We start from the raw sequence: 27,260 nt of genomic DNA, 5'->3' as shown, positions 1-27,260 counted from the left end.
GCTGCAGGTCTGGAACCAGCCTTTCCAGAAGTTTAGCTCTGATGCGTAGGATCCATCTTTCCTGACTTTAAAACATCTTTTGGAGTGCTCCTGCAATGCAGACATCTTCAGCCAACTACCTGGAGTGCTTTTGGCCCACAGTGGGAGGAAAGTGTTACTGGGGAATGAATTGTTTGACCCAAAAGTGTCTGCTTCTGTCCTTTGACTTGCTCAGATGTAGGTGTTTATGGCCGGGTGAAACCAGCCCCACCTTCTGGTCTTGCTCTGTTGGCTGTGCAACTTGGAAGACCTCCCAGAGTGCTTGGGTATTGCCGTTCTGTGACCCCTGTCTCCAACTTAACGTTCCCCCTCCTCTCTGGGGCTGAGGTGGGGAGGAGGAGGGTAGGGGAAGGCTCTGAGTGATAGCGAGTGCCTACAGCAAATCTTCTAAACCTATTCTAAAACAACACTTTTAGGTGAATTTTGTAATGGCGCATGATAAGTTTGATTGCAGTTTATTGAAGAAATTTCATAAAACTCATACAGTTCAACCAGAAGATGAGAGGAAACGAGCTGGTTACATTTTGGCACATAATTCTCTAGCCCTCCTCTTTGCCTCCCTCCCCTTCCACAAAAAGAGAAGGAAAACAAAAAAGACGTAAGAACAAAGGCACTAAAAGAGAGATGGTTTTCCAGGTTATGTAAAATTTATGTTACCAAAGCTTGCTGTTCCTCCTTTTTGTTTTTCCTGTATTTTTAACCCCTGTCTCTACTTTAAGCTCACTCTGGCTGGTGGAAAAGAGAATTGTTTTTTGCTGAGACAAGGTCTAGCTACCTGTAGGTTACATGGTCTTTGTCTTTTGCCTTAAATTATACATGCTGGATGGGTGAGGATTTAGATGTTACAGAGAGCCAACCCCTTCCACCTGTGGAAAATGAAGGCAGCATTTTTGGATGTAGGTAGAGCTAGAGAGCCCTGGAGTGAAATGTCAGCAATGCAAGAGGAGTTGGGAAACGGAACAACTGCCTCTACATTGAAAGATGCTTCATTTTCAATTCTTCAAGCCTTTGGGGAGAGCAAACCCAGCATGGGGAGCACAAGAGACTGTGGTCTCAATGCACCCCGGCTCCCTATCACAAGCGGGTGAAGGGACACACTCTGCTTTCACGTACACTGGTATAAATCCAAGTCCTGCATCTACTCTGGAGCAAAAGGGAGCCAGGGAGCCCTGGGAAGCTGCCAGCTGAGCTCTAACGATAGCAGCCATTAATGGGAAGGCTGATTACTCATTGACAAACAGCGCTGGGCTTCTGGTCAGCTGGGTGCGGCTTCATGCAGAGGAATTAATTGGAGTTGGAGAGGCATCTCTCCCAAGCCAATAAGCAGTGCTGGGAATATGTTTTCCCCTAATGGGAAAGCAATCAGTGTGGCTCTTTGGATGGCGTTAACAGGCTTTGTGTTGGCAGCAGGAGGAGGTGCTCAACCTCTTCCGCTCCGGATGAGCTGGGTGCCACCACGACTTGGCTCCGATAGCTCTTCTTGGTGGTGCTTTTTGATACAAACCTCATGCTTGAGCTGCTTCCCACACCAGAGATGAATCCCCCGGCCAGGCAGCCCCCGCTGCTGGAGCTGGCACCGCTTCCCCCCGTGCTGAGCCTGTTGCTGAAGCCTGAGTCCAGCCCCAGCGTGTTCCCACCTCCGTAGCTGCTCCTGGATGAGACCATGGCTGGGATGGGAAACCATGGGCAGAGGGTTAGTTTGTTTGGAACAGTACAAAGGAATTTCAACCTTTGGTTTCACACATTCATGGGTTTTCTTGGACAGTCTACCGCTGCCTGTATTTCACACATCTTATTCTTCAGCTTTTCTTCCTATCCTTTAGCAGAGCTGGCCTTAGACATCTGAGTCTCCTAGGGATGGTCTCAATGTACAAAAACCTTTCAAGTTCAGAGCTGGTCAGAGAACAGGTGTATCAGGCTCTCTGGCCTCCCCAGTCCCTCAGAGCACTGCAAAACCCGAAGTATAGTCCATTTTTGTGCTGGTAACTACTAGTTGCATGGCTCATTCTTATTGTCTTATTCTCAGTTCCAAGTACATTTAAGGAATAACTCAACGACTACGCAATCTATCGCTTAAGAACCAGATTACTTACAAATATTCACAGTACCAACGCCTTCTCCAGCCAGCCTGGAAGAAAGAGAGGACAGAGAAGGAAGGGCTTGTTATTTAGGACAATTTCAGGCAACAGTTTGGCACCAGGGATGTTGGATACCAGCATGGTCTGGGGTGTTACGGTCTGATGATGAGCGTCCGACAGGAATTGAAATAACACCTGCAGCTGTGTAGGATAGGGGTGTGTTTTCTCTGCAAGTTTTTGTGGCCCTTCCCTCTCTTGTTGCAAGGCAAATGTGAAGACGTGTATGGGTTTGGACACTATTTGGTTTGCAGGAGCCACCCACCTGCTCTCCTCGCCCTCCAGCAGCTTCCTATAGGTCACGATCTCAACGTCCAGGGTAGGCTTGACATTCATGAGCTCCTGGTACTCATGGAGCTGCCAGGCCAGCTCTGCCTTGGTTTTCTGCAGAGCATCTTCCAGGCCAGCCAGTTTTGCCCTGGCATCCTTGGTGGCCAATTCACCGTGCTGCTCGGCAGCCGCGATGGCTGTCTGCAAACTGGTGCACTGCAAGAAGTGGAAATAGGTCTGGAAGGACTTCTCAGAGGGTTTGGACCCCGATTTCCAGGTATATATCCTTGCAAGGGTACTGCAAGGTAGTGGAGGTAGAGGTCCCCCCACATTTGGAAGGGTCCTGTGCGCCGTACCTGTTTCTTTACACTATCAATTTCCGAGTGGAGCCGCTGAATCATGCGATTCATCCCTGAGATCTCCATTTTGGTGTTGTGGAGGTTGTCCCTGTGCCAGCCAGACCTGAGCTGCAGCTCCTCCTCATACTGAGATGGGCAGGGAGATGAGCCACCGGGGCACAGTCAGATCTGGGCAGGAGCTTGAACTCATTGGTAGAGACTGACCGTGCTCTGATCCTCTCTTGACTGGGTCTCTGTCTCTTTCTGTACTCAATCCAAGCTCTTCCTCATGAGCTTTAGCATGTTTGTCCCTCTGCCTCCTTATGCTCCTCTATCTCTCGCTGTCAAAATGGTATTTTCACATGTCCGAGAAATGAAATGAATCCCACCCAAATCAATTTGTTTTTACACCCTACTCCCCTGTCCTCTCTGCTTCCACTTTCCAATATAAAATAGCCTTGGAAAAGCTAAACAAAAATTTTCCTAGCTCACCTGGTTAATTTTCACATCCTCACCTTGCTGTGGTACCAGGACCCCGCCTCAGCCTGGCTCCAGTTGGCGACGTCCTCGTACTGCGCTTTGACCTCTGCAGTGATGCCGTCCAGGTCCAGGGTTTGGTTGTTGCCCATGGTCAGGATGACAGAGGTGTCGGAGATCTGGGTCTGCATCTGAGCCAGCTCCTTTAAGTCAGATTCATTCTCAGTCCCAAACGTTTCACTGCTGTGCTTGTCCCAGAGAGGATGTGTGGGAGAGGAATGGGGAGGAGCTGCAGCTCCGAACGGCGCTCTCAGGCTGCTTCGATCCTGTTGGTACCAGGAAAATGGGGAAATAGCAGAACTGGAAAATTTGGGAGATTCTTACTGCTTCGTAGAGGGCTCCCGGGAAGTTAACCTCATCTCTCAGTGCATCCGCCTTGGTCCCCAAGACCACCTTGTTCATACAGGTGGCATCCACATCCTGGAATGGCAACAACAGAGGTAGCGAGCCAAACCTTGCCTGTCCACATCCCTGTACAGAGACCAGTTGTCATTTAATATGAGCCTTTGGAGACCAACCAGGACTGAAGACTTCCTTGACCTTTGTGCCTTTAAACAGAGCCAAGAGTGAACTGGTTTCTTCCCTCCACCTTTTTTTGAGGGAGGGAGGGATGATGTTCATAGATCTAAGCAATATTTGACGTGTCAGAAGCCCTTTTTTTGCCAGTGCACAGACATTTTGGACAATGCTTTAAATAGTGGAAGTTTCTTCTTATGTCTCCTGCAAGTGGGACCAGGGGGGCTGTGGAGGGTGGGATTGGATACAGAAAGGCTGCAGAAGTAGCAGAGCATCTAGTGGAATGACTACAAGGTACGGATGGCCCAGATCTGATCCGGTACCTGGGGGACTGGGGCCCACTTGAATTTTGCGTGAGGGGCCTGAACCAAGAACAAGCTCTTGCCAAGGACTGACACACTGGCACAGTTGGGTGTTTCTGCATCAAGGAGGGATGACTGCATGTTTGCTAAGTGCTTTGCCCAGCTTGGCACTGCCGGATAAAAAGGGTTATTTGCATTCAAATGTGTTTCACGTTTAAAAAGTGTGTCCCTTCTTTGTTGTTGACACCTCACCTTCTTGAGCAAAACAAAATTGTTCTCTGCAGCGGTGCGCTTGTTCATCTCCTCTTCGTACCTGTTGGGAAGGGGAGATGAGCATCCCTTTACAGCTTCCATACTACAAACCACCCCATCTACATCCACCACGGATGTATGGAAATCCCTCCTCCGCACATCCATTGTAGGGTGCTTGTGGAGAGACTAAAGAGTCTGTTCCCAGGGGTATTTACCACCGATGCGCAGATCTTTGCAGGAAACAACAAAAATAGCTTTCTCAGCCAAAACCAGCATGCTAACAATGCTATGTCCTTGCTATGTCAGTGCATATATTATAGGTAGCATTATTAGATCTATGCATCTCACTGATTATGATAGAAAGACAGCACCCTTGGGCTAGGTGGTGGGAGGAGGCCATCTAGAAAAGCTGCAGGCCTTCATTAAAGGCACGTTTTATCCTCCCAGAAGTTTTTGCTGTGAATGGGAGCCTTGTACTCTCTAAATTTTCTCAGGCTGGGAGGGCAGGGTGGAGCCGTGGCTGAGCTCATCGCTGCCACACCTGGGTTAGTCAGAAGAGCCGGGATCTCTGACGCCAGTTCCTGCGGTGGCTTTGGAGGGCTGGGGATGGCCAGGGAGGAGGAGGATGATGGCCTGGGCAAGGAAAGCCAAGGTCTGGATCAGCAGCAGCGTGCAGTCCCACTCTTGGGAAAGGATAAAAACCAGCAATAGCCATGGACTGATGCCCAGCTCAAATGAAATGATTAAAAGCAGGAGATGAAAGGCAAGAGTTCAAAGGACGAGTCTGTGCAGCTAATAAAACGTTTGCCTTTCATGACCCTTTCATGGGGGACTATTTCTTCACATCAGGAATACCCAACCCTTAAAATCATTTCCATTAAGCAAAGTCCTAGCCTGTATATAGATTTGTGGGTCTCTAAGCTCTCAGCCACATAGAAGAGGAAGACTAATTTGGCGTGTGTATAATTTCTAATTGCCGTATGGATTAGTATTTACTCAGAAGAGCAAAGCATTAGGAAGGATACTTTGGGATCCACAAAGTTTAAAATAAATAAAGGTAAGAAGAACAAATTCCTAGGAAATGGGGGCAGAAGCGGTGACGTCAGGTGTGGGCATTGTTGCCACAATGCAAGATGACGGTCCCTGCCCAGCAATGTGTATGATGTAATTGAGCTTTTGCCCTAAGATTCCCTGATTTGGAGCCAGAAGGAATATTTGCCACTTTGTGTCAGATGCAGGTGGAGTATTAAAGTCTGAACCTCTTCTATGATGTGACCTTTGGTTGTCAAAGGATTTCTTGGCTGAAGTCATGGCGCACCCAAGGGTCTTTCCTCAGCTGAGCAATCTCGGTTGCTGCTTTGCTGCTCTAGACCCTGCTGATGTCAGACATTGCTTTTAAATTTAAAATCTCTTTCACCACGGACCGGTGACACGAACAGAAGGATGCTCTCCGACCCAGTTAATCAATAGCAGTCTCGTGCTTACAGCTGGGGTTCATCTCAAGTCAGCTACCTGGAACTTGGCTACTTTGGCTGAGCTCTGTTCTTTGGGGACTCTTCTGTGGCTGATGGAGAAAGTTATTTATCTCCAGGATGTCATTTGTCCCATCCTAAAATGAATTAAGGAAATGTGAATGGCTGATTTGTAGAAGACCTTGAGGTCTTACGTGGCCGAACTGACACAGGACAGATTTTGTTCTCGATTAAATGTTTCTTTTCTGAAGGCACAGAGAAGTGTAAAAAAAGAAGACTCCAAGTAGACCGTGGGTGATGATTTCTCTTCCCCAAGGCAGTCATTTCTGTTCCAGTGCTACTTTTGGGCTAGAGGCACTGTTAGTAAAGGTGGCAGAAAGCGTCAGACACATGATGTCCCAAGAAAGGGAGAGCAGAGGGATTTTGGCAGAATGCGCGTGTCCTTGTTTTGCATTGCAGCCTGCACCTACCTCTCATCTCTTGTTTTTCTGGTTCCAGATTGACAGTTTAAGCTCCTTACTTATTCACATCCATTAAGCAGTGTATCCCTCATGGGCATGGTAGCAGACACTAACGCTTGATAGATGTTTTTCCAAAGTGCAAAGCAAAAGACACCTCCTCCTAACAGCCTAAAGAGTTAATGAGCTGAGCTGAAGCCCTCGCCCAAGATTTCCGTGACTTTTCCATGGGGTGGAAGCTAATTCCCGACTTTCAGAAGTGCTAAAACTATCCAATACGTTGACGTTAAGGGACTTTATAATCATTAAAGAAAAAAAAAAAAAGGGAAAAACAAAAACACTTAAGGACACACTTTAAAGTAATCTTTCTTTTTAGACAGTTTTTCTTTCCTGGAAAGGAACCCACATCAGTAGGAAATGTGAGAGTGCAGAGTGCTCAATAGTCTTGTTCAGATTCAGGTTTCATCCTGGTCTGTATTAAAATGACTACGCGAGAGCTGAAACCATCTGGAAAAGCTTAAGCTCTGGACAGACTAAGCTTTTGAGAAGCCGCTCCTGAACGCCTGTGGAAGTCTGACCATCTGAGCCTTTTGCAACATTTAAAAAGTTCACCTGTCCCTGCAAAATAAAAGAGCACGTGTCTTACAATGGGGAGCGTGCTGCTGCTGCTGACGCTTGCCCAGCAGCTACAGTGAGGGGAACCGAGTCGCTTCAGTCCTTTCTGAGGTCTCACAGTCTTGGGTTTGCCTTGAATCTTGTAACACTTCCAGGAAGAAGACAGAGAGAGTGAAGAAAACTGGACAGGTTTCTTTCTGTGTGTGTGTTGCTCACCTGATCTTGAAGACTTCAACAGCATCCTGCGTAGTCTTCAGCTCTGCGCTGAGCCACAGCCTCTCCCCTCCTGGAGCCTCGAGGTGTCTCCTCATGTTGCTGATCTATGTGTCAAACATAGGTTCAAGGTTATTTTTCACAATTTTTTGGTCTTTCAAGAGGCTCCATTTGGTCTCCAGTACTTTATTTTGTTGCTCCAGGAACCACACCTGAAACCCATCAGAACAATTTAAATCATTTGGGGTCATCAACTCAAAACCTGCCTCACTTCACGAGATGGGGGATTTAATGTGAGGGGGGTTTGGGGTTTGTTTTCTGTAAGTTAAAGTGGGCTTTAGATGGGCATGTCATTAAAAGATCATTGGTAGGAAGATTTGGAAACCAGGAGCCGTATTCAACTGCAAAGAAACCTGGAAAAATAATTTGCGCCATATCCAGATTGTCTCTAGAGCTCTGACAAAGTGAGCTGTATAGACAGTCTGGATATGGAAGTAACAAGCTGAACAAAATCCTTAACTCTGTGCATTAAGGGTTTAGAAGATTTATAATGCTGGGAGCAATCCTGACCTTTCTCTGCAGGCAATGACAAACATGCCAGGCTGGATGAAGTGGAACGTGTCTTACCTTATCAATGAAGGAGGCAAATTTGTTGTGAGGGATTTGATCTGGTCCTTCTCCTCCTTCTGCACTCTTTGCATTTTGGGGTCAGTCTCCAAGTTAAGAGGTTCCAAGAGGTGTTGGTTGACCATGACGTCTTGAATACCTCCAGGGCCACATCCTCCTCTGAACCCAAACCCAGCTCCACCAACTCTACCTGCCAACCCGCCATGACCTGACCCATAACCGTATCCTGGTCTAGCAGAACAGTACCCTCTGCTCATGGAAATCCTCTTGCTTGCCCCTAGATTGTGAAGGCTCCTGCTGCCAAAACCACCGCTGATCCATCCCACGCCTCCACCGCTGCTGTGGGACATGGACATGGAGCTGAAGCTGCTTTGGTGAACAGGCGTTCCAGCAGAAGCAGCACTGAAACTCTTGGTGAGTCCCCTGGCCTAATGCGACCGACTTCTGTGCACTTGTTCGCCAGTGGCGGGAGCAGAGGACAAAGAGGTGAGATGGCAGATTAGAAATCTTTGGGGATTTGGATCAGAAGTCCTCTCTGCCTTTTATCCTTTTGGAGCGCTGGGCTTGTCCGCAGAGGACCGCGCCGTTGACTGAGCTCATCGGTTTGGTATGCTGGCACATAGCCACCTTCCCCAACCCGTTAATCACCAGACTCGCTAATGCAATGGGCTGTCAACCTTCAGGCTCATCAAACGAACCAAATTTTCTAACCTGTATTTTTCAGAGCAGCGATTACTGGTGGGGAAAAAAAAATGTTTACGTCCAGAAGTTCCCTTTTGGCCTGCTTTTGACTTGGTTAATGGTGTCAGTGCCCATTTAGTTTAAAGCTGATGGGACTGAAGTTGCCACAAGAGGGGATCTAGATATGTTGAAAATGCCAGTTTGATGTGCTTTGCTAAAGAAAGTTTTGACTTTGCTCCCCGGTTGCCAACGGTCTTGGGGTAGAGGCAACCTGTCCTGATCTAGGCAACAAGTTAGATGTCTTGGTCTGCATTCATCACCTTTGCAGGCAACACTTCATCTGCACCGGGGTAATTCTGCTAAAGATGCTAATTTGGGAGGCACCTGTGCCTTTCTGTTGGCTACAAAGGGAGCCTGGATGCTTTGCTTAGCCAAAATGCTAAAAGTACGTGGTCCCCCAGAGAGAAAACAGCCTGACTTGTAAACGCCCAGGTCATCAGATGGCAGTTTGATGCTGGACAGTGTTTAAATAACAAACCAAATGCCAGTTCTGCTGGTGTCAGTGGAAATATGGTCTGGAGATGCCAGAGAAAGATGGTCAGGTGTTGAAGAGGACGAGCCATGTCCTTTCCAGTAGAGTGTTATTGCGCTTAGATCTGGAGGGGTAATGAAAAGCTGGGGTTTGTTATATCGCCTTCTCTTTAGGCTACGAGTCAGCATGCGCTTAATGTGCGTCACGTTTACCTCTAGTGCTTTAGTCAGGCTTGTGTCAGAGACTGAACCAGCATGATCTGCTCTGGTAATCTCAGCGCGGTTTTTTTTCTTAATATGAGCTTTGGTGCTTTTGTAGTTTGTCTCTTGCTACTGCTGCTCGGGAGATCAGAGAAGAGGAACTAAACCTTCCTTACCCTCAGGGTCTTTATCTCACAGCCTGTATCTGGGGACATTATTCTTCCCAAAGAGGGTGAGTTTGGGGGTTTAATGGGCTTTTTCATTTCTAATTAGGGTAATGGCTGTGACGGCATTTTATTAGCCCCTGCAGCTAGTGCATGTACAGAGCAGCGTGAGCTGAAGTACTTGCTTTCTTGGGAAAAACTAGGCTTATATCCCTACGTGACTCATCACATAAAACCTTGAAAGATTACAGGGGTTTGAGTGTGATCAAGGTGGCATGAAAATGCTGAGGTGCCATAATGTAGAAATTAAGATAGATGGATGTGTTCTCTAGCGCCTGCTAGGATGAGTAGATACTTTCCCATCCTGTGAAAGATACTGATGCTAAAAAACTTTGCTCATACAAATGGGAATGCAACATACAACTACTCTGTTCCTGTTGGATAGAAGAGGTGCCCGTGGAGTTGCAGTGAGTGCAGAATCACAGACTGGTGGGGGCTGGCAGGGCCCTCGGGAGCTCACCCCGTCCCACCCCCTGCTTGAGCAGGCACAGCCAGAGCAGGGGCACAGGACCGCGTCCAGGCGGGGCGTGGATGTCTCCAGGGAAGGGACTCCACAGCCCCTCTGGGCAGCCTGTGCCCCTGCTCTGGCACCCGCACAGGGAAGGGGTTTGTCCTCATACTGAGGCGGAACTTCCCGTGTTCCCACTTGTGCCCGTTGCCCCTTGGCCTGTCGTTGGGCACCACCGAAAAGAGCCCGGCCCCATCCCCCTGACACCCGCCCTTCAGATATTTATAGGTACTGATGGGATCCCCCCTCAGCGTCCTCTTCTGCGGCTGAACAGATCCTGCTCTCTCAGCCTTTCCTCCCAAGGGAGATGCTCCAGCCCCTGATCACCTTGGCAGCTCTGCGCTGGCCTTGCTCACACAGTTCCACATCGTTCTTGAACTGGGGGGCCCAGAACTGGCCGCAGCGCCCCAGGTGTGGCCTCACTGGGGCAGAGCAGAGGGGGAGGAGAACCTCCCTCGTCCTGCTGGCCACACTCCTTTCAATGCAGTCCCGGACACCGTTGGCTGCCTTGGCCCCAAGGGCTCAACACTTGTGTGTATGACTTTTGTTTACCTTCAGCTCTACTCTATGTCAACCATCCTTTTCCTCAAGGTCCTATAAAGTAATTGGAATTAAAAGGAGGATGCGACAGAATTAATTCCACGTGCCTTTTATTAGTCAAACATTGGGAAATGAGGATTTCAGAGAGACAAAGAACAAACAGGAGCATGGCATGTTTTATATAAATAAGGACAGAGCGCTTTGACTTGCAAATCTTTTGCAAGTAACAGGGTAAGGATTGCACACAATACGAGAGGAAGCTTGGCACACGCTAGCTAACAGTGCTGATGTCTGACTTTAGTAACATCTCTTGGTTGAAGAGGTGGTGGAGACATACTTCACACTGGAACTGCTCCCACCGGCCACGCATGACCCGGCTGTGCCTTGTCCGCTTCCAGAGCTGAAGCCCATTCCTCCAGCACAGACCGCACCTCCCACACTGCTGCTGCCTCCGAAGCTGAGACAGTTTCTGCTTCCATATCCCGTCCCTACAGCGGTTCTGGTCACAGCTGCAAGAGGAAAACACCCTCCTCAGAGGCATCCACAGACAGCGGGCTCTGAGCGGCACGGAGACAAATGTAAAGGTTGCCAACACTATCTTTAAGAGTTACTTACAGATATTCACTGCGCCGGCACCTTCTCCAGAGAGCCTGTTAGGGAACAAAATGAGCCAGTAAGGTTTCAAGGGGAACCCATGAACCAGAGCTGGTTGAAAAGGCAGGAGACTATCCTTGGAATGTTTTTGCTAGAAGTTGGAAGGTTTGCGCAAGAGGGTACCATCTTCCCAAATAGCTCGTCTTCATGGGCAATTGCTTGCCTTTAAACAGGTTTCAGTTCTTCTGAATGTGGGAAGTCTAAACCTGAGAATGGTCTGCAACTCCACTGCACCTCTGGAAACTGGGATATAAAATTGCACCCACCTGCACTCCTCGCCCTCCAGCAGCTTCCTGTAGGTCGCGATCTCGATGTCCAGGGCCAGCTTGACGTTCATGAGCTCCTGGTACTCGCGGAGCTGCCGTGCCAGCTCTGCCTTGGCCTTCTGCAGGGCTGTCTCCAGCTCGGCCAGTTTGGCCCTGGCGTCCTTGACGGCCATCTCCCCGCGCTGCTCGGCATCTGCGATGGCCGTCTGCAAACTGGCGCACTGTGGAGGGAAAGTAGTGGTTGCACTCCTTATCTAGAGCATAGACCGGTTCTTTGTAACCTGAGTTCATGATGCCTGGTCTAGATGCAGAAGACTTTAGGTTAACATCTATAGATGGGATGTTAATGATCATTGAATTGATCCATGTCCTGAGCCACTTCACAACCTGGATTCAGTCTAACTCTACACCTCTTAACATCTCCTTAGGTTTACTAATATTGCGTTAAGTTACCCTTAGTGATGTAACTTCACTGAGATAAATGCTGTCATATCCATTCCTGATCCAGCAAAACTCACTGAAATGCATTTCTTTTTATTCCCTGGAGTTGGGTGGACAACCAAGAGGTTAGACTGTAGCAGGAGTTAAGTCTTATACATTTCCACTGCCCTTTACCTGTTTCTTCACGCTGTCGATTTCAGACCGCAGCCGCTGGACGTGGCGGTTGAGCTCAGAGATCTCCTGCTTGGTGTTGCGGAGGTCGTCCCCGTGCCTGCCGGCCGTAGCCTGCAGCTCTTCGTACTGTCACAGAGAGAGGAACAACCACCCAAGGTAAAATATATTCGTCCAAGAGCCAAGCAGGATGTGGGTATTTGGGTGTTTGCACTCAGAATTATGTGTATGGTCTCAATTGTGCATCCAATCTTTATAGGATTATTAAATCTGAAGACATCTGCTGTTAGAAAAATCACAGTGGGACCCACCCCCGCGTGGGAATTCAGGTGAAGGAGCGTGGTTTTCCCATTGCAGAATCCTTCCTAGGCACTCACCCTGGACTGGTACCAAGACTCGGCCTCAGCCCGGCTCCGGTTGGCGATGTCCTCGTACTGCGCTTTGACCTCTGCAATGATGCTGTCCATGTCCAGGCTGCGGTTGTTGTCCATGGTCAGGATGACAGAGGTGTCAGAGATCTGGGTCTGCATCTGAGACAGCTCCTGCAAAAGCAGCGGGTGTTTCGGTGAGTCGCAGGTGTGAGGCACGAATGTTGCTCAGAGCGAGGGAACCCCCAAGTTAAAGGGTAGACCTGAGTGGACAAAGTGATTTCTCCAAGACAGTTTCAGGCAGGGTTAAGACAGTAGGTGAAATGGAAAAAGCATTATTATTTAGTGCAACAGAGTAGAAAATAATCAGTCCTGAGCCTCTGAAGTGAGAAAGGAAGGCAAGGACGTTGGAACCTGGGATGTAAATGCTGGTGCTTACGGCTTCATAGAGGGCTCTGAGGAAATCTATCTCCTCCATAAGGGAGTCCAGCCTGGCTTGCAGCTCTGTCTTGTTTGTGTAGGCAGCGTCCGCCTCCTAGAAGAGGAAACACATCGCAAAAATGAAGTAGGTTTTGGAGGAGCAGAGGAAAAGCTGGAGAGCTTGCTATGCTCGTGCAGGGCTGGGAGGCACAGCGTGCGTGCACCCACCTTCTTCAGGATCACAAATTCGTTCTCCACAGCTGTGTGCCTGTTGATTTCCTCTTCGTATCTGTGGGATGGAAATGGAGGGTTGGTCTAGCCTTGTACAAATGTTATTTCCTATTTTCAGGAGCAGTCTTTTATTTTTATTGTATGTACATTTTTGTACCGGTGTCTCTTAGCACTATAATTTTCAGCCTGTGACTTTCAGCCATGGGGAAGTGAGGCTGAACACGTCTTATACTAAACTTGACCTGGGCCTCACTCAGATTATTATATCAGCAAAAAGGCCTTCTTTTGCTTGATTGCACAGATGCAACAGAGAGCTGGCATCTGTCGCAGCTCGCCCTGCTCTCCAGGCAGACCACAAATGGATAGACTTACTTGTTCTTGAAGTCCTCGGCAAGGCTTTGCACCTTGCTCAGCTCCCCTTCCAAGTTCTCCTTGTCGGTCAGCAAGCTGTTCAGCTGCCTCCTGAGGTTGCTGATGTAGGTCTCAAAGAGGGGCTCAATGTCGTTCCTGACTGTTTTGTTCCCTTGCTCTTGCAGAAGGGCCCACTTGGTCTCCAGGACTTTGTTTTGTTGTTCAAGGAATCGGACCTGGATGGAGAAAGGAGGTGTTTAGAGAACAGTGATTTTAGGATGGTTTTCCTTAGAGAGGCAAGGTACAATCCTGCAAGGACTCGCTTGCTGAAAGGTGGGAGCTCTCAGCCCTTGGGGAACAGCTGACAATTTATACAAGCAAGCAAGCATTGCACGACTGACGTTAACGTTCCTGCTCTTTGCAAACTCTCCTTCCTTATATCCTATATCACCGTTTTCCCCCTGTTGGCTGGTCTCACCTCAGAATTAATGTGAGGGATGAATGGTCTCAATGCTGGAACTCCTCAGGTTTTATTCTCAGGCTGCTGATGTTAGAAATGGCAGTACAAGAGCAGCAAAATTGCTGATAAAGATATAACTTGCCCTGGTTTGTGCTTCCCTGCTGAAGAATCAACATGGCATAAGCAAGCAATCTTATGTCTCACCTTGTCGATGAAGGAGGCAAATTTATTGTTGAGGGTCTGAAGCTGATCCTTCTCATCCTTACGGATGCTCTGGATGTTGGGGTCAATCTCCAGGTTGAGAGGTTTCAGAAGGCTCTGGTTGACTGAGACCTCATGGATGCCCCCAGCTGGGATGGCAGGAAATCCAGGGCCGCCCATGGCACCACCAAACCCAAAGGCACCACCAACTGCACCACCAAAACCACAGGATATCCCAGTGCCAGCACCAAAACCTGCAGGTCCGTAGAAGCCACCACCTCTTCCAGCTACGGAGATCCTCTTGAATCCACCAAGACTGTAGAGGCTCCTGCTTCCAAAACCTCCAGGAACTCTTCCATACCCAGCAGCGGCACTGCAGCTTCCACCTTGGGATGCAGAGCGTAAGCAGAAGCTGGTGCTGCTGGCATTTGGGATGAAGGCAGAAGCAGCACTGAAGCCAGTTTTGCTCTGGTTCCTTGCAGCGCACTGGCGAGACATGGCAGCTGATGTGAGCAGGGTGAAAGCAGTAGAAAGACTAAAGCAGCAAGGAAGTGGATGAAGGTAGGAAGGTGAACTTGTGCTCCCCCAGGCTGGGACTGGACCTTTTATACCCTTTACTAGCTGGGGATGGGTCTGGCGTGGTGCTCATCCTACTGATTAACTGGGCTCGGCACACCCAGCCGCAACACAGACAGTGAGTTCACCATGAGCACGAGCACCTATGAAGCACTCATAAAGTGCAGGAGTTGCGGGTTTTTTTTGTGATGGTCATGATCTGGCTGTCGAAATACCTGAGAAAACACTAAATACTGCCTGCTCAACTCTTGTTTGCAGCCATCCCTTTCCCACTCCCTCCTTTCACCTCTGCAGTAGATGGTTCCCCGTGTTGGGCAAGCGCTTGCTCATCTCTATTTCATGGATGAATCAACCCCTTTGTTGCGTAAAGGCGCGTTATTGCACGGTGCAGTGGTCCGTGGTCTGAGAAATCTGTTATTGCGGGTCTTTGTTTTCCTGGTGCTGTGGTTTTGACTAAACTCCGGCAGGGCATCAGCACTTCAGGCACCGACTTGTCGGAAATCCTGGACTCTTGTTTTCATACCCAAACAAGGGTCATTTAGACCAGAACTGATACAGAAGGGAGGAAGAGGTGATGGAGAGAAAGCCAGGGTGGTGATGGGGTATTAGTGGAAGTCTTGGACCATCACCTATTGAAGCCAGCTGGGGAGTGGGAAGGACGTGTAAGGTAGTTTTATGAATGGTGTTTTCAGACCTTTTATTTCTGCAAAAAGTGTCTATGTTTCATCTTGATTTAGACTGACAACAAATGATGAAATATTAGAATATGATCTGGGAGGGAGGTATCGTCTGTGATGATACAAAATCTGAGTTGGCAATTTCTCAGGGCTTCAGCTTCACAGATTTTTGGGCTGTTGCCTGACTCATGGGGTGACCTTGTCTCTACATGGTGTGAAGCCTGTTCCCAGGCTGCCCTCTCCACATCTGTTGTCTTCCCCCTCTGATATCTCTTACTCACAAGGAAATTCAGTGCTCTGGATCTGGGCTTACGACATCGTTCACGAACAACTCCCTTTCCTCTTATTCTGCGTAGCACCCAGGAAAAGTCAAATAGTGCGTTTCTCTGCGGAAAGCCACATGGTGTCTTGACTCGCCCTGTGCATGCTGTGTGCACTGTATGCGCGGCCACTTGTCCTAGAGCAGGCAAGATGCTTGGAAGTCGCTCCCAGTGTCTTGTCTGGATGCCCAAGGGCGGACCCGCTTCTCTCGGACCCTCCAGCCCTTTATGTTTGCCAAGGTATGTCTCTCTTGGGGGTGCCCATGCCCGATCTGAACGCATCAGAGGAGGTAGCAGCCCACCTGCGGAGCATTGCTGGGAAGTCGTAGCTTTCCCCAGCCGTTAAAAAGACACATGCAGGCACCGGGGTACGGAGCAGGTGTTCGCAGATGCATCTTTCCAGTGTGCGCTTGTGCTTGCTATTTCACACGTGGAGGTCAGGCAGTCAAGTGAGTTTCACCAGAAGGTCCCAGGAAGGTAATTTTCAGATGCCCGTCATTTCTTTTTGCCTTTCAGCCATGCTTTTTTGTTGCTATTGTTTCTATTTTCCTGTCTATTCTTCTAATGTTTCCATTACACACCCTGGAACGAAGGTAAAATAACTGTTCTGGGAGTGTTTCAGCCCCTGTGTGTTAGAACAAGCAGCAGTTTTTAAGAGCTTCTGTGACTAAGCTACCAACCGTCTGTCCTAAAGAACTCTGTAAAAATGTTATGGGTAGCAATTAGCAATCAGTTCCCTCCATGCCTTGCAAATTCAAGCCCGTGAGTGCAAGCACCATTCATTTCATTACGGCTAAGGTTTTAATCTGGGCTGTGCTAGAATTAACAAGGGCGGTCCTCTCCCGCTGAAATATAAGCCCCAGGTCATCGCTACATCTGTTTGACTTGTCCAGCAGGACCGGATGCAGAAGGTTACGCACGTGGTGACCAGAGCCCTGCTGCGGAGCGAGGACAGCTGTACATTGGTCTTGTATCTAGCAATGCGAACCTTTGCCAGGGTGGTTTTGTTTTGTATCTTGCTTAAAAAGGGATGCCCTGGGAGAACAAATGCTCTGGCCCCAGCCTTTCCCATGCCAGATGAAGGGCTTCGTAATCTCTGTGTTACGACCCAGGTGTTGATGCAATGGACGGCACCCGTCTGACGTGCCTGTTGGCTGTACCCATTATATCCTCCTTGGTTAGAGTGTGTTTGGGCAGCAATGAGGAAGACCATTACATAACCTTGCCCAGGCTGTTCAGGGTGAGGATATTGCTCCTTCCCGGGAAGCTGTTGTCAGTATGCAGCAGGGAGAGGTGGTGGAGCAGGCGTGGAGAGCCGCAGCAGACCCATAACCAAGCCCGCAAGTTTTTGGGAAGGAGGTTTCCTGAGGGATACAGAGAGGAACATGCAGAGTTCAGAGCATCCTAGAAAATGATGGGAAACTGCTGGTCTCGAAGGAAAACCCAAATACAGTCTTATCATTCAGGCACTGCCAGTTCCCCTCGCTTGGCCCATCTCGTCGAGTGTTTTCCCCAGAGTGCTTCTCTACCCATTATTTGAACTTACTGAAATACATGGGGCACGGGTTGGGACTTTTTCTCTAATCACATCTGTTTGCTCAGCTGATCTTCCAGCAATGAGATCTGTCACTCTCTAGCTTTCAGCCAGATGATGCTCTGCCTTTACTTCTCAACTAATTTCTCCCGATTAGTCAGAACCACATCTAAAATTGCTACACCTCCTCTGGTTTTTATTCCACCTCCTCAAAACAAGATCTCGTCTCCAATGTCTTCTAGGAATGTGAAGATATATTGGATCTTGAAGACTTCCACTTTCCAACAGGTATCCCCTTCTTGGATATTTTTATAGCTATTGGATGAGTGACATCTAACTCAACGTTGCATGTGAATGCACGTGGACCAGATCTTCCACCTGCTTGTAGTCAAAGGAGAGGGAACATCATAGAATTGTAGAATCATTAAGGTTGGAAAAGACCTCTAGGATCATCAAGTCCAACCGTCAAGACCCCAGATCAGCATCAAGACCCGAGATAAACACCTAGAACGGTGTGGCCAGTGCTCTGAACAGGAAGGGAGTGCTTTCAGCCCGCTCAGGCAGACGTTTGCACTGCTGGCACCTACGCTTAGGTGAGACAGCTCACAGTAAGTGGGGTTTTGAGATGGACTGATATACTTGAACAAGTCGGGTGGTTGCTCTGGCTCCCCTAGTAATTAGTTCCCTATTGTTAGAAGTTTATGCAGGTACATCACACACTTGGCTCTGCCCTTTGTACCCCCTGGGAGCCAGGCTGTTGGATGTTGTATTGGCTGGGACCTGCATAGTAAATGAATCTTAGACCTTTTCCCCTGCGCCCGACTCCTGCCTTGGCGTGCCCTGTGTTTAGCTTCCAGGTGTTTTACTTGCACGGTGGGGAGAGCAGCGAAATCAAACGGCTCCCTTTGGTGCTACGCTCTGCCTGCGTGTTTTGGCTGCTAATGGAGAGGTTCAGGAAATGTGAATAAGGAGCAAAAACTCTGCACTTTAACTGGGTAGGGCCCTAGGAAAAGTGCTTGTTATCTGCATTTGCATTTGCTGTTCCATGTCTTTAATTAAAAGGTCCACGCAATAAAATAAATTACATATGCATTTTTATTAGACAAACACCAGAAAGTGAAGAGAGACAAACAGTCATGGGACACATTTTATATACAAAATCCGGCCAAAAAATGCTGAGCTGTAAAAAGCAAATTGCAAATTTAAAACAATTGGACTCATGTTCAATAGCAGAGCCCTACATGATGCGTGCTAGACAACACAGCTGAGAGAGAGTTCCTAAAGTGAGGCTCCTGTGCGACAAGACGTAGGGTTGAGGTGGCCCTCATTCTTTGACCCCAACTATGCTTTAGTAAAGGATCAGGGTTAAGGTGTTTTCTGGCGAGCGAAGGCATCTGAAAGGAAACTTTTAGCTTCTGTAACTTCTTCTGGTGGAGGTGGTCGAGACGAACTTCACGCTGGAGCTGCTGCCACCTCCAAGGGTGGTGCTGCTAACCCCGGGACCGCTTCCACAGCTGAAGCTGTTGCCCATGTTGCAGATTCCCCCTCCCATGCTGAGGTTGCTTCCTCCTCCGTATCCCGTTCCCACAGTTGTTCTGGTCACGGCTGCAAGAAGGAGGAGGAATAGCTTTCAATTTCTCTGGGCTTTGGTTTCTTGGTGCAGAGACACACTAATGCATAAATAAGGTAATGGCATATATTTTAGACACTTACAGATATTCACTGGGACGCCATCTCCAGCCAGCCTGTTAGGGGACAGAACACAATGAGATAGAGGATAAGAAGTCTGTTGATGGGAGGTGGGGGTGGGGTGGGAGGGATAGGGTACCTTTACTAGAGACCCTTGGGGAGAAAAATAAAAACTTGGCCTAATTCAGGGATGCTTCCCGCAATGTTAGTTCCATTAGCTAGGACGATCTCCCACCCACCACCACCACCTAATGCCCTGTTCAGTATTTCAGAAATGCTGAGCATCTCCAGTGCTCGCGTTGCTTTGCTCCTCCAACATCAGGACTAGAAGGGTTGTGTTTCCCACCCACCTGCACTCCTCGCCCTCGAGCAGCTTCCTGTAGGTCGCGATCTCGATGTCCAGGGCCAGCTTGACGTTCATGAGCTCCTGGTACTCGCGGAGCTGCCGCGCCAGGTCAGCCTTGGCCTGTTGCAGAGCATCTTCCAGCTCGGCCAGTTTGGCTTTGGCATCTTTGAGGGCCATCTCCCCGCGCTCCTCAGCGTCCGCGATGGCCGCTTTCAGATTTGCGCACTACAGAAGAGAAACCCCCAGTCAACTTCCCCATACAAGATCTAGACTTGTTCTTTATCTACCCTGAAACCACATGGTCTTGTTCCAGCGCTATCAGCTTAACCATTTTTCCTGACAGTTCCCTTTTTGAGAGAAAAAGGATCAAACCGAGCAAAACTTGCCTAGGTTGCCTCTGATGGTTTCCTTCCTTTCCCTTGCATGTGAGGGTGTAAACTGGTTAAAAAGTGAGGGTCTTGCTGCTTTTTACCTGTTTCTTCACGCTGTCGATTTCAGACCGCAGCCGCTGGACGTGGCGGTTGAGCTCAGAGATCTCCTGCTTGGTGTTGCGGAGGTCGTCCCCGTGCCTGCCGGCCGTAGCCTGCAGCTCTTCGTACTGTCACAGAGAGAGGAACAATCACCCAAGGTAAAATCCATCGGGTTTGGAGTAACCCAGGTGCCCTGGAAGCACGGGTCCCTTCTCGAGCCCAGACTAGCAGCTGGAGTGCTGCTGTGCAAGACGCAATATTTGAGGTTTTCTTGGAAGAGCCGGTCTTTATCTGTTCAAGACAAGGCATGAAGATAACAGCACGGAAACCCCCAGTTTCTTCACCTTGGTTTGGTACCAGGACTCTGCTTCAGCCCGGCTTCTGTTGGCGATGTCCTCGTACTGCGCTTTGACCTCTGAGATGATGCTGTCCAGGTCCAGGTTTCGGTTGTTGTCCATGGTGAGAACGACAGAGGTGTCGGAGATCTGGGTCTGCATCTGAGACAGCTCCTGCGAAGTGCACAGGGGGTTAGGTGAGCTAACTCACTTGGGAGATGCCTTTTCATCCTTTCAGATGAGCGTGCAGACCTGGGAGAGGCTACAGATTGTTATCTGAACAGCTAAGACGGTTGGTGTAACTCTAAAGAGGTAAAGGATTTAGCATCTCCTGGGGGAAGAAATTACAGGCTTTCAGAGGAAAGGGGGTAGGGAAGCTCTTAACTGAGGGCTGAGATGTCTTGGGAGGTGGTTGTACTCACTGCTTCGTAGAGGGCTCTCAGGAAATTAATCTCTTCGGTCAGCGCATCTACCTTGGCTTGTAGTTCTACCTTGTTCATATAGGCAGCATCTACATCCTGGAGGACGAGAGGTTTAGGTAATGTGTTTTAAACTCGTATTAGCAAGTCAGGAACAAGCAGAGGTCTGCAATGACAGTCCAGGGAAGAAACTGTAAAAAAAAGGCTTTTGGAATATGAATGGACGGATTTGTGAATGAATAGGTCTTTAGAGCTCTATAAATTGTCATCAGATGGTATTCTGTAATTTGCTCTCACCTTCTTGAGTGTCACAAATTCATTCTCTGCCACTGTGCGCCTGTTGATTTCATCTTCATACCTAATGGAGGGAGGCAGAAGGAGCATTTGTTTAGGCAAGTAACAGACGGAGGTGATTTTAGATTGCTGGAATGAACTTCCTTAAGAGCATTTTGCATACAATGTTCTTTTCTCCTACAGAGCATCTGAATAAGAGACCATGAGCATGTTCCTAGGCTAAACTAGTTAAAACAAGTACATCAAAAAAATTTTAAAGAATCTATTCTTTTTTTCCTATTTCTGGCCATTAGTCATACTCCTCCTTGCCTGTCGTAAGCAAATTAAGCATGCTGTCCTGAAACTCTCAGACCTACCGTGTAATTTATTTTTTTTCTCAGTAGGTAATTTAGTTAATAAGTCTTTGATCATATTCTAAATTATTCCCTCAATGTTTGTGTATTTGGATCTGTTACTCCGTTACCATTTCTCTTGAGAAAATGTCACAACCGTCACTGTTGGGAATTCTGGTGCCCTGGTCTCTCCTGGATCCCCTGGTTTGCTTAAGGCTGTTGAATGGAGAAAGGCTGCGCCTACCTAGGTAAGGAGACCACTAGCTCAATAGACTTACTTCTTCTTGAAATCCTCAACCAGGTACTGCGTGTTGACGAGCTCTCCCTCCAGCCTTCCCTTGTCACTCAGCAAACTGTTCAGCTGCATCCTGAGGTTGTTGATGTAAGTCTCAAAAAGCGGCTCCAAGTTGTTCCTAACTGTTTTCATCCCCTGCTCCTGAAGCAGGCTCCACTTGGTTTCCAGCACTTTATTTTGTTGCTCAAGGAATCGGACCTGTAAGCAGAAATATCCTGAAGATGTTTTGGAAGGGCAGAGATTAGGAGGAGCTTTCCTTGCAAATGTGGGGTGGTAAAGTACTCTTTCCAGCTGGTTTTCATCGCCAAATTCTCATCTGGCACAAAAAGGAATTTGCTATTTGACTGCAAGGACCCTGCTCAGTATAGCAAACGAACCCTGGAATGACTACTGATTTTCTTCTTCCCTTTCACTGTTTTGCTGAATCAAGACAAGCTGCATGTATTTTGTGCGAAGGGTGCACACAAAAACATTGTTTGCGCTCTTATTAAGAAAACAATAGTAAAGTGCCATTTCTCCTTCAGTGTAGCTCCTCTGCCCCACAAAAGCTCCAAAATAATGCAGTGTTTTCCTTGAAACCAAAGAGGAGCTGCTCAACCGGAGCAGAAATCAAGCGGATGTTCTCGTGCATCTAATACAGTTAACAAGGAAATGAAGTGCACAGACAGTGTCGGATCACATTTTGCTATTGTGAACTAACAGCCCAAACATGCTGGTACTGTTGCAGTGGTAGCTTTAAATGCCTTTGAGGAAATTCAAGCGATGAGGAGCTTACTCCTCCCTAGTGCCAATTCATGTGATGCCTTTCTTGGTCATTTTAGGTGGGTTGCTTGCATCTCAATTTAACCATCGGAAAAACTGTTATCAAGGCTCCTGTAACACTCAATGGAGAGAGCCCAACACCTCCAGAAGGACAGGATTGTCTTCTAGAGCTTTCTTCCTCCACTGCCTATGAGATGTCAAGCAGCAAATGAGGAGGACCTGGAATATTGGATGATTAATTCATAGCAACCACTGTGTAGCAGGTACCGTTCCCTGGAGTTTCCAGGGACTGGGCATCTTCCAGTCTCATTCCTCACTTCTATTCCTTCTTGATCAGCTTATACGCTCATAAAGAGGCTAAGAAAAGAGCCCCCATCAAAAAAATCAGGACAAGATATTAAGGAAGCTCATGTCTCACCTTGTCAATGAAGGAGGCAAATTTGTTGTTGAGGGTTTTGATTTGTTCCTTCTCCTCCTTTCGGATCCTTTGGATGCTGGGGTCAATCTCCAAGTTGAGAGGTTTCAGAAGGCTCTGGTTGACGGAGACTTCGTGGATGCCCCCAGCTGGGAATCCAGGGCCACCCATGCCACCACCAAATGCACCGTATCCATAGCCCAGGTTAGCTGGCATGCCAAAGCCACCACCGTACACGCTACCAGCGCCACCACCAAAACCTGCAGATCCATAGAAGCTACCACCCCTTCCAGCCACAGAGATCCTCTTGCATCCACCAACATTGTAGAGGCTTTTGCTTCCAAAGCCACCACCAACCCTAGCAAACCCGCTGCCAGCGTTGCAGCTTCCGACCCGGGTGACGGAACGTGAACTGAAGCTGGTGCGGCAGGTGTTGGGGACGATGGCCGAAGCAGCGCTGAAGCCACTTCTTCCCCTCTGAATCCTCACGGTGGACTGGCGAGACATTGCTGGCTTTTGGATTGGGATGGATGCTACAGCAAGAGTAAAGGAGCAAAGGTGCTGGCCTGGAGCAAGGAGTAGGAGGGAAAGGAGAAAGATGAACCTGTGCTCTCCACGGGCTCGGGAGAGCCCTTTTATGCATGTATGAGACTGGGATGGGTTTGATGAGGTGGATCGTCTTTCTGATTAATTAGGCTTGGCATGTCCAACAGCATTCTGGAGAGTGAACTCACTCCACACACACGCCCTTCTGAAATAATATAGCCAGGTTCTGAGCAACAGTGGTATTGTTTGGGAATAACTGTCGCCTTCTGCTGTCTTTGTAGACGGCCAGACTCTTTGCCATATCAAAGCGTTTGAAGGTTGCGGTGAGTCACGTCGGGCACGGGGAGGAAAACACCGTTCAAAAATGCCTGTCACTCAACACCTCTCTCATTTGAAAACTTCATCCCTGGGGATTGCTTTCGCCCCTTTTCTGTTCACAAACAGGGCTTTGAAAAGTTACCTTGTCTTTTAGGAAAGGGGTCTGCGTCGGGCAGAGCAGTGTTTTACAGCAAGCCCTGCGGTAATTTGTTCTATCCTGGGTTTTTGTGATACGCACGGCGTGGTCCCTCTGTGCCACCGCATATATCTGCAGAGGTAGTTTTGCTTCTGTCCCTACAAAGGCTCAGCTCGCTGAGCTGATCTCTTCTGAAAATCCTGCTTCCGCAGACTTACTCTTCTGTCACTAAAAAAAAAAACCCCACAGGATGAAAATTAAATGTTTTGACAAGGTCTTTTGTTCGTGTGCGGATTTTGACAGCTGCCGTTGAGCTCTGTCAAAATAGTTGTGCTAGCACCTCGGCTTTGGAGAGGTGGACATCGGTGTTTTAGCAGGATGGAAACAAACAAACAAACTGAAAAAAAAAAAAAAAAGAAAAGAAAAAGGAGGAGAGACTGTGGGAGTGGGAACTGCTTTGAGTCCACTGGCTCTATGGAAATGGAGTGCTCCGGGGCCGTTCCCGACTCGCAGTTTATAAACACGACGTAGTTCCCCAAAGCTCTTTCAGCACTGCACTCCTGAAAGTGTGATCCCGCTGCGTGAATCCACTAGGGAAGTGCTCTAAGGATTCCCCCTGCCCAGCTCCCCAGCAGTCTGGATGCAGTAGGACAGCCTGGACCTTTCCTTTCTCAGTCGCAGGTACCAATGCAGCCCTTTGCTTTGCGTTTAGCATGGCAGGCACTTTCAGTTACAAGTCAAGTAGAAAAATGTGAAAAATAATTCCTTTAGAGGGACAGCAAGTGTTTCTGGCCCTCACTGAGTTACGGGTTGTTCACAAAAAGGTGATTCATACATAATTTATTTATACAAGAGAGTGAACTTGCAAACGCATCCCCCCTGAACATCTTCCTCTCGTGTCTGCGAGCCCGAGCGGCTGCTGGCTGCAGTACAGGAGTAACGTAATACTGGGGAACCGCCGTGGTGGAGGGGTGGTGTGCTTCGATCGGCCCGTCGTGCAAGGTAGCTGGGTCAAGGAAACCCCCAGAAACACTTTGTGCCCCCCTTGTTGCCCCAGCTGCTTCCCTTCAGATGGATTGCGTTTGCAGTTGAGTTTTTAAAGGAAAGGGGGAATAAGTAGCTATTGTTAGTTTATTTTGGTGTCTATTACAAGACTGAGCTTTTTATTGTAAGGAAGGGCTTAATCCTGCAACGTTTGCCCAGCGGGGCTGTCTCATTGGGTCTGACTGGCTGCACTTTTGCAACCATGGGAACTGGGAGCAAATTAATTGCACCCAACAGGCCTGCAGCCGAAAGGCAGTGGGTGATTGATCAGCCTTAGGGTTTCGCCCACCAGCTGACAGATGTCATGACTTGAACGCATGAGACTGATTTCCCCCCCCCACATAGCATCCTGGATTCATACAGATGCAAGTCTCGGATAGCCAGGTATTCAAAGGCAGGTGCAAGGTGCCAGCCTTCCTAAGAGCCTATAGCTCTTTGGGAATTGCTCGCTTGGGTGCTATCCATGTCACGTAACTTGGAGTATCTGAATATTTCTGTGTTCTTGTGTAGTCATTGGAGATCACCACCAAATGGCAGACTCTCCCATCCTCAGGGAGGTGGACAAGAGGCCCCTGAAGATGGCTTTCCACCTTCGCCAACACTATGTGGGTAGCCCAGATGGCTGACTCAGGTGTGCAGAGTTAGCCAGGCTGAAACCCACCCTTGGTTACTAACAGCGTGATGCGTCAGTGCTTTCCTTTTCCCCCTCAGGCTCCTTTTACATATGAAACTTGTCTTTTTTGGCTAAAGAATACACCAACTGCGTTGGAGTCCATTGTTAATAACAGTAATAATACAGCTCCTCCAACCAAGTAAAAAGAAATTAATTTCTTTCCATTTCACATTTGCACTAGGGTGGAGGTGATGCGGTTGTCACTCATCTGGAAGGAATTTGAGAGGTAATTACAAAAGGCAGAACTGTGAGCACAAGGAGCTGTAGCTACAGGTTTGGGGTATGGGGTGATGGCAAGGGGGGCCCCCACCCTGCTCTGTTGATGAAACACAGGGTTTCCAGGTAGCTCCTGGGGGGAGTGTCTCCTGTGCACCCTGCAGCTCCAGGCACGTAATGAATTTGCTGCTCTGATGCAGATAGCTTGCTCTGATATGGACTTTTTTTCCTCCACCAGGGGATAATGCTTGTGCTCACTCAAGCTGCTCTGTAGCTTTTCCTCCTAACCAAACAAAGGGAGCTGTGTTTGGGCAGGCCTCGCCGGGTGAGAGCCCCCCTGACGTGGCAGAGGCTGCCTGTGAGGTTGAGCAGGCTCCGAAGCCTTTTTCTTCCCTTCCCGTCCTCAGTTCTTCCTACTGGGCTGAGCAGGGGGGCAGGCAGCCATGGATGCAAGTCCCAGACCGAGAGGCAGGAGATCCCTTTACACTGTGCTGTAAACCTGGGAGTAAAGTCTTGGCCGAGTTTGGTTCTGGCATCATGCTCATATCAAGGTAATAACTGTCCTTTGGGATTAGGGAAGTGAGTTGTGACTCAGCCAGGGCAGTAAAGGCAGCTCCCGCCCCTTTAGTGAGAGATTGGAACCATTTTCTGGGTACCTAGCCAGTGAACAGGGGATACCTCCGAGAGCTTTTCATCACCTCCTCTCCATCACCGCTGCTCCTCTCCAGCATCCGCCTCGGAAGCCTTCATCTGATGATGGATGCCCTTTCTCAGCCAAAGCTGAATTTGTCAGAAGTGCCTCTGTGTGTTTTGTTTGCAAAAATACATATATTTGTAAAGTAAGAGTGTGTCTTACTAGCTGGGGTTGGTTCACCTGTGCTACCTAATCTCAGTTTAATTATCAGTAAAGTCAAGGCTGTAATTTAGGTTAATTGCTTAAATTAAAGCCTTGGGTTAAACTTGGGCTCCTAACCTAAATTCAAACCCTACTCATTTTGACCATAATTTACTATTTCATCCCAAGTTAATGAAGTCCTGCCGGCCACCCTGCGCTTTTTCCACGGGGACCACGCAACTCACAGCATCGCTGTGCTGCGGGGATGGGGACCTCCGAGAGCTGCTGAGCGGAGGCGAGTGTCCCTGAATCTCATTTCCCGAAGGGATGAATTAGGCTGAACTCCTCAGAAGCTTTCCCATAGGTGGTGCCCCGTGATGGGTGTTGCAGTCCTTTGAGCCTGTTCCCAGCGGTATCTGGAGGCCAGTCAGCTATAACTACTAGATGACTTTGAAGTGTAGGTGTGACCTGCTTTCTCCAGATAATTGTTTTCTGTGCTAGCACAGAGACACCGATACAGCCCAGGGTTTCTGAATAACTTTGCCTTCATTATTGCTGTTGTTGCCAGATGCTTTATACAGAGCAGGAAGGTCTTATTTCCCCCGATGGCTTGTTGCATCTTGATAGAGCCTCTGACCTTAGGCGGGTATTAGCTGATACCTCCTTTATCCTATTCTGCATGCAACACTGGTGCTTAAATGGTGGTACCCGAAGAAACCTAAGCGTCCCAAATTGCACTGTAGTGCTTCCTGAGCCTAGCTTTAATCCCTGAGTAGGGCCGCTGGGGCTGTGATCTCCACCGAGCTCCACATGGAAGGCAAGATCTTTCAACACCGAAGGTTATCGCGGCAGTATTGTAGCATCTCGTCCTTCCTCACGGCCCCAGGGTATGTCTTTTCTCCCGATAAAGAATACCGAGCCCTGGAAGCGGCGCTGCTGGGAAGCCCCATTATTTCGGATCAGCTCCGTGCTGCACGTGGCATGTCCCTCGGCTCCGTCTTGCACC

At 48.6% G+C, this 27,260-nt stretch overlaps 3 protein-coding genes across 3 annotated transcripts; all 3 read right to left on the bottom strand.

Annotated features, from left to right (window-relative positions):
• Positions 1–1,401: 1,401 nt before the first annotated feature.
• Positions 1,402–10,287, bottom strand: LOC142048515 (keratin, type II cytoskeletal cochleal-like). Its single transcript, XM_075075512.1, is given in 11 exon segments — positions 1,402–1,706; positions 2,133–2,167; positions 2,440–2,660; positions 2,801–2,929; positions 3,298–3,462; positions 3,644–3,739; positions 4,390–4,450; positions 7,151–7,359; positions 7,775–7,803; positions 7,806–8,202; positions 10,276–10,287. Coding segments are annotated over 11 exon segments (1,659 nt in total).
• Positions 10,288–10,554: 267 nt separating this feature from the next.
• On the bottom strand, positions 10,555–14,520 carry LOC142048597 (keratin, type II cytoskeletal 5-like). The gene is made up of 9 exons (XM_075075649.1): positions 14,026–14,520; positions 13,383–13,597; positions 13,008–13,068; positions 12,799–12,894; positions 12,369–12,533; positions 11,995–12,120; positions 11,380–11,600; positions 11,075–11,109; positions 10,555–10,968 (listed from the first exon to the last, which is right to left on the bottom strand). The coding sequence occupies exons 1-9, from the start codon at positions 14,518–14,520 to the stop codon at positions 10,757–10,759; spliced, it is 1,626 nt and encodes a 541-aa protein (XP_074931750.1). The 3' UTR covers positions 10,555–10,756.
• Positions 14,521–18,136: 3,616 nt separating this feature from the next.
• On the bottom strand, positions 18,137–23,862 carry LOC142048596 (keratin, type II cytoskeletal 6A-like). The gene is made up of 9 exons (XM_075075648.1): positions 22,490–23,862; positions 21,293–21,507; positions 20,686–20,746; positions 20,392–20,487; positions 19,979–20,143; positions 19,637–19,762; positions 19,169–19,389; positions 18,843–18,874; positions 18,137–18,734 (listed from the first exon to the last, which is right to left on the bottom strand). The coding sequence occupies exons 1-9, from the start codon at positions 22,991–22,993 to the stop codon at positions 18,538–18,540; spliced, it is 1,617 nt and encodes a 538-aa protein (XP_074931749.1). The 5' UTR covers positions 22,994–23,862; the 3' UTR covers positions 18,137–18,537.
• Positions 23,863–27,260: the final 3,398 nt, after the last annotated feature.

Source organism: Phalacrocorax aristotelis, chromosome 26 (assembly GCF_949628215.1).
Source record: "Phalacrocorax aristotelis chromosome 26, bGulAri2.1, whole genome shotgun sequence".
In the NCBI taxonomy this organism is placed as follows: domain Eukaryota; kingdom Metazoa; phylum Chordata; class Aves; order Suliformes; family Phalacrocoracidae; genus Phalacrocorax; species Phalacrocorax aristotelis.
The sequence above is the reverse complement of the archived record's forward strand: the minus strand, read 5'-3'. Positions and strand labels throughout refer to the sequence as shown.

Excerpts from the sequence above, each read along its gene's own strand:
- LOC142048597 (XM_075075649.1), bottom strand. The coding sequence starts at position 14,520 with ATGTCTCGCCAGTGCGCTGCAAGGAACCAGAGCAAAACTGGCTTCAGT. Across the intron at positions 13,598-14,025 it reads TTGCCTCCTTCATCGACAAG|GTCCGATTCCTTGAACAACA; the intron begins GTGAGACATAAG and ends TTCTCCATCCAG. Across the intron at positions 10,969-11,074 it reads TGCCGGCGCAGTGAATATCT|CTGTGACCAGAACCGCTGTA; the intron begins GTAAGTAACTCT and ends TTCCTCTTGCAG.
- LOC142048596 (XM_075075648.1), bottom strand. The coding sequence starts at position 22,993 with ATGTCTCGCCAGTCCACCGTGAGGATTCAGAGGGGAAGAAGTGGCTTC. Across the intron at positions 19,763-19,978 it reads AGTCCTGGTACCAAACCAAG|TACGAAGAGCTGCAGGCTAC; the intron begins GTGAAGAAACTG and ends TCTCTGTGACAG. Across the intron at positions 18,735-18,842 it reads TGGCGTCCCAGTGAATATCT|CCGTGACCAGAACAACTGTG; the intron begins GTAAGTGTCTAA and ends TCCTTCTTGCAG.